Source organism: Oculina patagonica, chromosome 14 (genome assembly GCF_052425735.1).
Source record: "Oculina patagonica isolate OP01 chromosome 14, crgOcupat, whole genome shotgun sequence".
NCBI classification, from domain to species: Eukaryota; Metazoa; Cnidaria; class Anthozoa; order Scleractinia; family Oculinidae; genus Oculina; species Oculina patagonica.
Window position 1 is genome coordinate 22,629,981 of NC_135771.1, and position 12,885 is coordinate 22,642,865.

At 36.4% G+C, this 12,885-nt stretch overlaps 1 protein-coding gene across 1 annotated transcript; it reads right to left on the bottom strand.

Annotated features, from left to right (window-relative positions):
• Positions 1-735: 735 nt before the first annotated feature.
• Positions 736-12,222, bottom strand: LOC144637954 (polyunsaturated fatty acid 5-lipoxygenase-like). The gene is made up of 11 exons (XM_078497038.1): positions 12,106-12,222; positions 11,845-12,014; positions 10,208-10,390; positions 8,485-8,623; positions 7,915-8,024; positions 7,320-7,512; positions 6,353-6,714; positions 5,400-5,503; positions 3,661-3,763; positions 2,981-3,199; positions 736-2,345 (listed from the first exon to the last, which is right to left on the bottom strand). Exons 1-11 carry the CDS (start codon positions 12,173-12,175, stop codon positions 2,112-2,114), a joined length of 1,887 nt encoding a protein of 628 aa, XP_078353164.1. The 5' UTR covers positions 12,176-12,222; the 3' UTR covers positions 736-2,111.
• Between the last annotated feature and the right edge of the window lie 663 nt (positions 12,223-12,885).

Genomic DNA, 12,885 nt, shown 5'->3' on the forward strand with positions numbered 1-12,885 from the left:
TTATTATCATGTCACTGTCATGTTAAAGATATAATTTATAGAAAAGACTAACTGAAGCATGAATTTGAGAAAATAAAAAACATCTGCTTTTGAATTATCTAAGGCCCCGTCCACTATTTTTTTTTTAAAAAAAGCAACTTTTTTTTGCTGATTGGCTTTCCATCCGGACGTATCCGCGGTGAGAACGGTGACCGAAAACGTAACTTTTTGAAAACGCTCTTCTAAGTTGGAATTTTTGAAACGCCGTTTTCGTATTTTCGAGTGGAGGATGTAGATGAAAACAAAACTTTTTGTATACTCTCGCCGGATAAGAATGTTTTATTGCCACCTTATGTTAATTTTTTTTGCTCAGGTAAAATGTTCAAGCTTGTTATTTCAGAATTAATAGGACTTAATCTGTCGGGCTTCTTTTACCACCGTTTCGAAATAAATCGAAGCGTTGACAACTCAACAGAGGTTCTTAAGCAAGGACTCCGCGGTTCTTATTAAGACCAGTATGTAATAAAGCTTGTTAATACAAATTTGTCGACCAATTATTGGTTTGAGAGCAAAGGAAAGAGAATTCAGAATTTTTTATTGAAATGAGGTAGTCCAACAAGAGATATAAGTTGTATAATGAAAGGGCAAATCTACCGTTTGGAAATCCAATGAAAAGTGGATGTATGCTCCTGTGTTTTCTGTGTTTTAATCACGACATCAGTAAGAAAAAATTCTAGAAGACATTCTGCCCCAAAACATAAATTTTATTGATTTTCAAAGTAACCTGATTCTCGTACAAAGCACTGTAAAACACTGCTTATGACTGAAGTAAGGTATCAACGAAAATTAAATTTAAGAAACCATATATATCCCCATGTTTGAATACCTTATTGTTACTTATTTTCGCGGGACTTAATTTCTTGCAATTTTCGCGATTTTTTAAAAATCGCAAAATTAATGACCCGCGAAAAAAAGGTTCTCGCGAAAAATAACGACGCGAACTTAAATACCCTTCTACATGATTAAAAATATAACACAAACAGCGGTGATAAACATTATGAAAAATCGCATTTTTATAAACTTGACGTTTCGTATGCTAAGCTACATACATTTTCAAAAGTATGACCGTTAAAATTTTTGGCAACTATTTATATATTGTATGAAATACCCTTCTACATAATTCGTTAGAATTAAGGTCAGTTTACTTTGTTAACTCTACTTTGTTACAAAGGAACATGTAAAGCTGTTTGAAGATTCGTTTTGTTATATGGTTTTGTTCAGTGTCATTGAAAACTATTGCTCTGGAAAATTTAAAGCCAGTTGTGTAAATTTTAAGACTTACTGTTTGCTAATGTAGACCAGTATTTTGACAATTTTCACCCAATTTAGTTCCTATAAATGTATTTTTTGGCCAAATCGCGAAATTAAAGCCTCGCGAAATTGAAGGGACACTATCACGGAGATTTTTCTGCTTTTCATTAAAGAGTGCTAAAATTGGCAAAATTCTCTTGCTCGTACATCAAATGCATCTAGAACATCAAGGTGAAGATATAAAGCAAATTGAATTGATCAGGAAGGAAGATGAAAGCTTTAGGTTTTTAAGTAGTTTTCCAGGCCACAAGCGCAGAACGTGAAAAAATCAGCGTGACTTTCTCAAGTCGAGATCAAAAGTTACTGATGGCATCACATTAAGTGTCTCTTGTTTATAGCTACAGTACACTGGCATAATAACTTTGAACAAAAGTGGATCCCCATTCGTAGATTTTTTATGCGTCTTTAGGCTCCTAAATTTTCGAGGTGAAGCTCGTAACATTGCTTCCTTAAGTTCTCGTGAAAATAAGTTACAATAAGGTACATCAAGGCCCGTTTACACTGGCGATTTTTGTCGCGCAACTCCATGTAATTTTTGTCGCGCCGAAATTGCAAGAAGTCGCCGCGATATCGCGGCAATAAAATCGCCATGAAATCGCCGCGAGTTTGCATGCGTCAAAACTAGCGGCGAAATCACCGCGAGTCGCAGAAGTTTCAAACCTGTTCGGTACTCGATGCACTTTGCGCGACAAAAATTGCATTGAGTTGCGCGACAAAAATCGCCAGTGTAAACGAGCCTTAAATCCACCATCCAGTTCGCCTCATGTCTGTATTCCATTGGGAATCCAGCGTGGTAACAGATATGGGTAGGTCAAGTGACCTTCCTTGAGCCTTTGTAAGTTGACGTTTTCTAAGTACGGTTGGAGGCTGTAGTGAAGTTTGTTAAACCATTTAACAACCGCTTCGCGTCCACGTTTGTCGGACAGCTGGCTTCCGTAGTCAAACAAACTGTCAAAACGGTAGTTAGCCAATGACGTGCCGACGTTAGCTAGTGACTGTTGAATGAAAAAAAAAAACATTTTATTAATAAACAATCTTTATCGATAAAGGCGAAGAGCCACCCTTCGAAGGCGAGAAGAATTCTGGGGAGAATCGCAAAAAATGGCGCCTATCGCACTGAAAGAGCCACCTTAAATTTCGAAATTTAAAGTGGCACTGAACCCCATGTACATATTTTTTTAACTGCCAAAACTGAGCTGTATCTAAATTTGCTGATCATTATTTCATGGGGTAAACGAGCTTGTTTTTGAGTTATAAGCCATTAAGGGTGTCTTCAACAGGTTATTTCATTGCTAAGGTAACTTGTAATGCCAAGAAAATAACCATAACTTGTCCATCTGTGATTTGGCATCTATTTAATACTAAAACGAGAAATCTTACCTTCAAAGAGAAAATGGCATGTTTTTGGATAAATTTCTTGATAAAAAGCAACGTGTTTTGTAATTTGTGGTACAACTTTTAAGCACCTTTGAATGAAATTTTGAGCGACATTTTCTAAATTTTTAGCATCTTTTTTACAGCCTTAGCCCTCTTCTAACCCCACCCTCCCACCCTCAACTCCACCCTCCACCCCCTTAACACTCGTTATTTCACCTGGAGCCTCTATTGCTATAACATAGGGTACACTTACCGCGGTAATGTTTGCATTGGGAAAGTTGTACAGAGAAAACACATCATCGGCGACTCGTGAATCCTGGTAGAGCTTTGTAGGCATGTTAGGAGTAAAGGCACCGTAGTCTGCAAATGGGTAGTTCATAGCCGCATGCTGCCCTGTCATCTGCCACAGGAATCTTGTAAGGAATTCTACAAGACTGTCAACTGAGGACAGGTTACGAGGAAGATCCTTGATCTACAAGACAACAGATTGGTGTATTAAAGGGACTATATCACGGATTTTGACAGGTTTTTGAACAGCCCAAATTTACATTTGTGTCGTAGGAAACCTAAAAATAATGGTCCATTTTTATTAACAATTGCTATTTTAGAGCACTAAAACTGTTTTAAAGCACTTTTAGCTGCGGATGGCTTGGATGGAAATGGATTGCAATTTAAAAACGTTAGCCAACGTTTTCAAGTTGTTTCCGTGCGCCTTCAAAAAAAAAAATTATAGCCGAAGTTTGATTTCTATCCCCAAATAAAAGGTTGTATCTTCCGTTAAATGTTAAACACAATGGTTTTCGTGGAAAAAGTTGCCTACCACTTATTTCAGAACAGTTTAGACCAAAAAAACTGCGAAATCCCAGTGACCTAGTCCCTTTTAGGGCCTGTTTACATGATTCCGGAAAAAAATGCAGCTTAATCTAATATTACGTTTCCAAGGCCTCCATCGCTCCCAACACCATCAGCAGATACTTCATTCATAAAGTTCTGAAGCTCAAAGTCGTTCACTACATCTTCATCACTTTTGTAGTACCTTGGAGGAAAAGGATAATCATTAAGAAATTTCTCCTAATGATATTATTTCATTGTGGAAGAGAAAGGTAATGAGAAAATATAAAATCATCAAGTAGGGGATTTGTCTTATGGCAGGAGCCCATGCCGTGGTATTACCCAACTCCGGCAGAACAAACTTAAGAAATATGTGGAGATTGAGAAAAAAATTTGTCTCTTTTTAACTCGGAAGAATCGAGTGAATTTCACTCGGTTCCTGTCAACATAGGTACGCAATGCGTGCAAGGGATTTAAAGCCTCTAGAGAATTAGACCTGCTCTATGATTACCTACATTTCTAGTTAAGTTTCATAATAATATCAGCCGAAATATTTTATTAATGTCAGTTTTCTTGAAATAGACCAATTTTCCAATGATATCATTACTTTGCCTAACCAAAAAGGAAGAGTAGAAAGAAAGAAAACAATTTGCAATGGATGGAAACTCTATCTCCTGGCCTTTCGGCCTGCTCTTCATTAGCAGTTAGATGGCAATCAAAGTAAGTAAAGTGAACTTAAGTGTTGAACGTTTAACATCATTTGTTTTGGCAAATCTTTATTTGCCAGTTTGTTGTCTTTGATTCGTGTTTCATACGAACTTTTCCGAGTTTAGTGGCTTATCGTCACTTTGATTTACCACTGCAGTTTATATAATGTATAAAAAATAGTCTCTTTTTTACCACAGGATAGTATTTTGTTGGCAAATCCTCGTAGACATAAGTAAACGAAATATATTAACGTGATCTGCATTCTCGACTCCAGATCCGCCTGTCCTTCTTAGCCGGCGAAGCCTTTGCAAGAAACATGTAGCTCTGACGACAAATGATTTGATTGGCTAGAAAGAGAGGCCAGCGTCTCTGGGCGTGTCGAGAATGCGTGTACTCATTCTCTATTCCAACCTCGTTCCCAGGGTCTCTCTCTCCCCTCCCCCAAGAGCTCTTGGGGGCGGAAAGAAAGAAAGAGCCCTGGGAACGAGGTTGTCTCTATTCTTGTTACCAGATCTCGCTATAAGATCTTGGATAAGTGTGGTATGAACTGGGAGCGAGTGTCACGTCATCTTGTCACATCTTAATACCTCACGTTAGCTACCTAGCAACGTTCTTCCGCTGACGGCAGGCTCATTTATTTCTTGAAGACAAATGAAGCCAAGTTTACACGAGCAATTTTTATGTGGCAATTTTTATGTGACAACTTTTATTTCCTTTTGAAGATGAGAAAAATTGGTCAATTTTTATGTGATAAATATTTCTGTTGACAAGCTGGCGTGTTAGCTTTTATGTGACAAGTAAAAGTTGTCACATAGGAAAATTGCTCCTGTAGACAATTCGTCAAATAAAATGTGGCAAATATTGAATCAGTATATGTGGTCCCCAATCTTCCAATCTCCCACTGGGCACTGTACGCGCGTATCTCTGTGCGTATCTCTGATATCCAAGTCATTAATGGCGCACTAAACTTTGGACTGCCAACTAATAACTGTTGTGTCATCTACACGATCAAATATATTTGTCACATAAAAATATTGCCCGTGTAAACCCGGCTTGATTTCGAGGTGTTCTCCCACCCCTTCTCTACCCCCGCGGAAATGTAAAGCTATTTAAAGCTGGCCGCTGTGACTTACTGTTCGACGTAATGCTTGGCCACCATTTTAATGACAAAGTTCACCAGAAAACCATCGTCTCTGTACGGGAAATAATGAAGGGATCTGGAATCCAGTCCACGTCTCTGGAAACAAAGTTTATGGCAGTGAAAACCTTAAGTGTCAGTTAACATTTCAGCCTATTTCTCAGCTATCATTTGAAAGGAGCGTCAACTCTCAGCTGTTAAAATTTTCAACGTCACAATCCGTCCAGACCGTCTTGTCAATCAATCAGTCAATTAATCAATCAATCAATCAATCAATTAATCAGCCAGTCAGTCAGACAGTCGGTCAGTCAGTCAATCAATCAATCGATCGAACACTCAATCAATCAATCAATCAATCAATCAATCAATCAATCAATCAATCAATCAATCATTTAATCAATCAATCAATCAATCAATCATTTAATCAATCAATCAATCAATCAATCATTTAATCAATCAATCAATCACACACTCACTCAATCAATCAATTAATCAAACAATCAATCATTTAATCAATCAATCGAACACTCAACCAATCAATCATTTAATCAATCAATCAATCAATCAATCATTTAATCAATCAATCAATCAATCATTTAATCAATCAATCATTTAATCAATCAATCACTCACTCACTCAATCAATCAATTAATCAAACAATCAATCATTTCATCAATCAATCGAACACTCAATCAATCAATCAATCAATCATTTAATCAATCAATCAATCAATCAATCATTTAATCAATCAATCATTTAATCAATCAATCGAACACTCAATCAATCAATCAATCATTTAATCAATCAATCAATCAATCAATCAATCAATCAATCATTTAATCAATCGAACTCTCAATCAATCAATCGAACACTCAATCAATCAATCAATCAATCAATTACAGGCAGCCCAATCTAGACAAATAAATGAGAAAGGCAGGCACTTTTTACCTTAATATTTCCCATAAAATCAGTATCCTTCCAGCTTGCTGCCCTGAACGCCCTGAAAGCAATGCTCGTACCACCATAATACCCATACGGCCACAGTTTGTGCATAAAAGCATTTTCTGCTAGCAAAACTTTGAACGACAGTTTGTCCGTGATCATAAGTCCTCTACAGTGGTACTTGATCATTTGATGAAGTGGATGTCTCTCAGACAGTTGTCTGTCTTTGCTGACACAGAATGGTTCCATTAGAAGGTGCGTCTTTGCCAAGTGTTCGGCCATTTGGCTATAGCCCAGATCAGCGCCTTGTACGCTGAGTTTTGCTAGCATCCAGAGATCTTTGTCTTTAGGGGTATAGACCGGAGAACCTTGGCATGCAATGAATAAACCATATTTAAGAAATAGAAAACATTTTCTGCGTTGCTATCGAGTTTCAGTAGAAATTCTACTACAATCTTTGACAAAACTAATTGAAACAAACGCATTTCACGCATTTTTCGCAAATGCCCTAACCAGCAAGCGGGTAAAAATATTTTATCCCCCTCTCCCCCTTCTCAATGTTGTTTCTTGAGGTTTGCGGTTCGACAGGCTTTGTTTTAAAAACACTACAGCATTAATGACATTGAAATGGGGGGAGGGGGGGGGGGGGGGGGGGGAGAGGGGTTGCCAAACCGAACTCTGTCAGCTAAATTAGTGGAAATTTGTTTCAAATGTGTTTCAACAGTGTTGTCCAAGATTTCAAAAGATTGTAGTAAGTTATTATAAATAGGGAAACTGCAACTATCATCTCAGAAAGTTGAGCTCATAATAGATGCCGTGGGAAAATCATGTTTTGCATCATTTCCTTATATCTTATTAGTATTCAACGTGCTTTCTACCCAAAAAACCTTTCGGTCTTGTCATGTAAGCCACTAATAAGCTAATTTAGCTTTGATCTGACAACGTTAATTAAAAAAGCCGTTAATGTTCATACCAGGTTTAACGTCCATTTGAATGGCTACCGGTACCAGATTGCTTCTTTTCTTTGGATGAACAGCAAAGAACGCTATCGGGGAAGTGGGTTCCCTCATCTTTCTACCAGGTCGAGATTCCATGATGTCTGGCATGGCGGGCAGGTTATCCAACAGTGGATAGCGCAAAACAAACACCATTCTATTCGAAATGGCCTGTGAATAGGTTTATATGTAAAGTAAACTGAATGTTAAAAAAAATGTTTTTAAACTGCTGATTTTTCCAGTGCCTTCCATAAAAACGCGAAAGTGAGTGGACCTGAGTTTAGAGCTGCGTGAACCCAACATGAAGCTCGAGCGGAAACTTACACCGGGGGAAGGAAAATTCAAGAGAAAGATTTTCCGCTGTTTTTCTTTTCTCAAGGTTTACCGTCTTTTGAGAGCATTAGTCGGATAAGCACTTTCTTTGTAATATTTTGTATTATGTTTCTTCTTGTGATGAGTTAAAAAATAAATTATATGTTAAAATTCTTTAAGGCTATACGTGAATAAAATCCATTAGGAAAGGTAACTGAAAAAGGTTTTACCTTTACAAAAAGATTGAAAAAAGAAAACTACCTTTGCCAGCGTGATTTTTGGCATCTTTTTAGTATTAATGATAAGATTATCCCAGTCAAATTCCTGATTCAGTAGTGTCTTGAAATCATTCCATTTGATACCAACTCTTTCTACAAAGAAAAAAAAAACATATTATGAATAATATAGACGTCAGTGACCTTTTGAGTGAGGTCATAGTTCAAATCTGAGATGGCTCAAGATCTAAAAATAAATGTTATGGTATGTTTGTTAACTGTGGAAAGTTTCATGCTTTTAGGAAAAAGTGCACAATTCTTTAACCTAGATGCTTTATTATGTTGGATTTCAATGGCAAATTCACTTTTCCTGGAGTGCTTTTAATTTTGCGACTCACGTTGTTCAAAAAATTGTTTATCTTTCGCAAGGCATTTTTTCTTTTCTTTTTTTGTTTCAGGGAGCGTTGCATGAAGTGCCTCTTTCTATCACCCTTAGTTATTTTGAAGGATTTTTTTTTACACCGATTGAATTGGACGCATCAGGTTATAAAAAGGAACCTTCCCTTATACCAATGTGGATAGTTTTATTTTTTTCCAGCTTTATGTATTTATTTACCTGAATCGTTTGTAACTCGCATTAGTGTCATAGGGTTGATGCCCGCGAGCCTTTGCTCAGCGAACACATTGTCTTGCTTCCACTGTGAAATGAGGTCTTGGAATGGTTCTTCGTTAGTTGGATTTTTAATGAACGGATCCTGCGAAAAAAAAAACACTTGTTGGCTGTAGCGGAATTTCTCCCTTTTATTCCCCAGCCGTAAATCCGCTAGATGACTGCACTCCGTTCAACCTATGATGTCCTCAAAAAGCACTTGTTATCACATTTTTGATAGCCGGGCAGTAGAAAAATGAAACGAACGCTGTACTGGAACATTTTTTGGTGAAGTTTGATACCTTAGAATATTCACTGTATATGAACTCAAGTTACTTGGCAAAATATTTTGTCATTAACACATTTCAAACGTGAGAACCACAGATTTCTTGATAATTATGCATTTGGGCTATAATTAATTATTAAAAACTAGCAATGGTATATTGCAATTCCTGCGTTTTTATTGGTCAACAGGCAATGGTATACGAGCTCATATACCATCGACCACAAATATGGTAGTCGATACGCGTCAACGAAAACAGCTGGGGAGCTCAAATATTGCAATTTTTTGGGCATTTTTAATAAAACAATTATTCCACTCGCGCTTGTTGGATATGAAATCGTTATAGCCCACTCGGCGCTACGCGCCTCGTTGGCTATCTACCATTTCATATCCAAAGCGCGCTCGTGGAATAATTGTTAAATATTCACTGTATATGAACTCAAGTTACTTGGCAAAAGATTTTTTCATTGACACTTTTCAAACGTGAGGACCAGATTTCTTGGTAATTATGCATTTAGCCTACAGATAAATACTGCATACATTTTTAAAAAAGAGGATATCCTTGTCGAATTCCGAAAGATGGCTTGCGAATAAATGTAAAAGGCAAATTTGAGAAGTCTATGAAAATCAAATATCTACAGAACACAAATTTGATATCATTTTTAAAAGAATACAAATAGCAATACCAAGAATTTAAATTTTACATAAGCATCCTTATCCTTCTACATACACAAAAGTTTGCGCCAATTTGTCACTTTCTTTGAACACCCCCTTCCCCCCTGCCTCGCCCACAATTTTGTTCCGTTTCGAAGACTGAGGAAATTTACTTTCTATTTCGTAAACTAACGTCTTGAGACACCTCAGAAATATGCGCTCGTTCATTTTTATCCGCATCTCGACCCACTCCGTTCCCTAGATTATTCTTTTAACCCAAACTGTCACCTTCGAACCAAGCTTCACCTTTATCCCAAACCGTTTTATAAAGGGGCTATGCCACGGTATTTTAGGTAATTTTATTTATTTTTGTTATTTAAGAGTTCTAAACTTCAAATTGGCAGAGCAAAAGTCTTTTACTGGCAAAATTACGACCACGTAACAAACAAGGATGATTTTCGAGCCTTGTAAATAACACTTTCCTACAATTTGAGATAAACTTGAAAAAAATCGGGCCGACGTTTTTCAAGTTTACCCGAACGCAATCCGTCGTAATCTTCGCGAATTTTGCCCATCCATGCCTCTTTTTGGCCTTCCTGTGTTTCTTTTGAGTACTTCTACAGTTTTAAGCCGTTATTGTGATATTTAAACTAATTCTATGACCAGTTGGTCAGTGCCGAAATTGCCTTAAATTGCGTGACATTGCGTGATATATCCCCTTTAATGTGACATGTTATGCATGACGTTTCTTACCCCCAGCGTTTCTTGTGCTTTACGGAAGAAAGCGTAGATCTTAACAAAGTCTGCAGGACTTTTTATGTCTTGTCCTGCATTGAGCTTTTGCCATGCTTCCCAGATGGCAGCACCTGCTTTGTTTTTTGCCAAGTAGATGTTAAACTCCCACATTTCAAACGGGTGCTTTCTGAATACGGCCAACTGAAAAAAAAAAACAACAACAACAATTTAACAAACAAAGAGGGTATAAGCCGCTTAACTCGGAAAATTAATTATGAAACAAGAACTGACAAATAAAGACTTTTCCAAACAGGTTATGCTGAACTTTCCACACTTCACCTTAACGCGTTTAGTTTGATACATCCAATAATATTAATCAGAGAACAGGTCTTATTCTTTAAAGGCCTTAAGACACTTGCACGCATTGCGAGCCTATGTTGACAGGAATCAAGTGAAATTCACTTCGCTCACTACAACTCAGAATTTTCCGAGTGAAAAACGAAATCGCATGACTCGACAAGAATGCATGAGAGAGAAGATTACCTAAAAACATGTACAAGAGATCAAGGGTGATCTTTTTTTGACAAATAATAATAAAAGTAATAATACTTTATTTATAGAGCGCTTTTTCTATATCTATCCAAAAGCCCTTTACAATTTATATACAATGTTAAAATTACCTTTCTATATTAAAAAGGTTACAATTTGTATACAATAAAAGATAAAAGAATACAAAAATAGAAAGACTAGCTAGTTCACCTAAGTTAATTGTAAAAATCCACTAAATTATAAAATGATTTTACTAAAAGCTTTTCTAAAAAGATACGTCTTTAGTTTGTGCTTAAACTCTGTTATGTCATTTCCAGATCGAATATCAAAAGGTAAGGTATTTGGGGGAGCTACAGTTGTGGGCGCGGGCTACAGAAAATGGTGTGGGCTCGAAATCCGTAGTTGCGCAAATTTTAATTAACGTCATCTAAACGATGGCTATTCATGAAACGTAGATTGCGTCTCGGGACGTATCTCTAGGGACTAGAGACCATTTCACAAGAGAACATGCGTGTGTTTTCATGAAAAATTCTTCCTTATAAGTTAAATGAGTTGAAGTAGTGTACTGCAAAATCAAATTTCCTCACTCAGTCGATCAATGGGTCGTAAACGCTCTTGGAAATATAGAAAGTTTTTATTCAAAGAAATAGATAGGCAGGCTTTTGCCTGTCCAAATGGTAAACAAAATTAAATTAAAAATGGTGGTCACCCAACTAGTTTAGATTTTTAGTTATTTTGGGTGACCAGCAACTGTATGTATTTTAAAATTTTTTTTATTGTTTAAGAAAAAAAAATAAAAAAAATTGCGCATCTGAATTCTTCACGTGATAAAACTTAAACTTCAAATGTTTTAAATTATTAGTTTTTTTTATCATTCTGGGATTGAGAAAAACAGTGTTTCTTTCATTTATAATAACAGAGATCCTTATATCTCCTTTTGAATCACTCTAGACAAAGTTTGTTTTTTATTTATTTTTTTTTTTTTTTTTTTTTTTTTTTTTTTTTTTTTTTTTTTTTTTTTTTTTTTTTTTTTTTTTTTTTTTTTTTTTTTTTTTTTAACTTTAGAGTTAATAAATTTTTTTTTTTTTTTTCTTTAAATGGCTTACCTGCTTGTCAATTGTCATGTTAAGCAATCTGATTGGTTCACTTTCTAAGCCGGGGACTGGCGCCAACTGATAGAGTTGCCTATTGGCCAGAAGTTGCTGATAGCGTTTCCCTTGACAAGCTTGGGAGCTGTTCTGAGGGATTTCAACCGGGCATTCATCTCCGTATATTCCTAAATATGTAAAAAGACGTCTTTAGTAGTAAGGAAATTATGTTTCGTAGGTTTTGTCTGTGTAACGATCAATAATAACTTTTTAACAAACCTGCGTGTCCATACTCGAAGTACAGCGAGCACAGGACTACCAATAAAATCAATTGGTATTGGTAAGACATCGTCTTTGATCCGTGCGGTGGAAATGGGATGCCTGCAACGTAGAGAGTAAAATTTGAAAAAAGAGGCTGTGTATATCTGTAAAAAATGGAACTAAAAAGAATGCATTAGAATAATTTCTTTCATCACTTAACTGTCTAACGTACAAAGAAACTGTCTCCTACAGTGCCTTTAAATTACCTTATTCTTACTATTTTTGCGATTTTCGCGTTCTTAAAATAATCGCGAAATTAAATACGAGCGAAAAAAACATTGCGCTAAGTTTAAACACGCGAGAATTAATAACATATTTATATCAAAACAGTAATTTTAGGCACTGCAACTAACTATCCTTGAAAATATTGTTCCGTCTTGTTTTGGACTACCACCCTTCCTCTGATTACTGTTTTTTTCAGCTTGTAAATCGGTCAAGATATCTTAAAGCACAGTTACATAAGTTTCTTTTTGCAGACTCCTTGCAGTAATATTGAGTTAGACCTTTGCGTATTTCCAGTAGTTCCTTAGTCTTTGACGACTGATTCAGATAACACCGACAAAATCAAGAAATTTAATACACTTTTGCTCTTGTTTTGCTTGCAATCGCGAAAATTAATACTCGCGAAATTAGGCCCCCGAATTTGCGCGAAATTACGTACGCGCGAAAATAAGTAAGAATAAGGTAATAGTTTTAATACAACAGATAAGCTCGTCTGCTGCTGAAACAGAAAATGAA

What these genes read in the sequence shown, in the direction of transcription:
- LOC144637954 (XM_078497038.1), bottom strand. Translation starts at nt 12,175, where the DNA reads ATGTCTTACCAATACCAATTGATTTTATTGGTAGTCCTGTGCTCGCTG. An exon ending in CTTCGAGTATGGACACGCAG is followed by an intron (nt 12,015 to 12,105) that starts GTTTGTTAAAAA and finishes TTACATATTTAG; the next exon opens with GAATATACGGAGATGAATGC. An exon ending in GCCAAGCATTACGTCGAACA is followed by an intron (nt 3,764 to 5,399) that starts GTAAGTCACAGC and finishes TTTTCCTCCAAG; the next exon opens with GTACTACAAAAGTGATGAAG.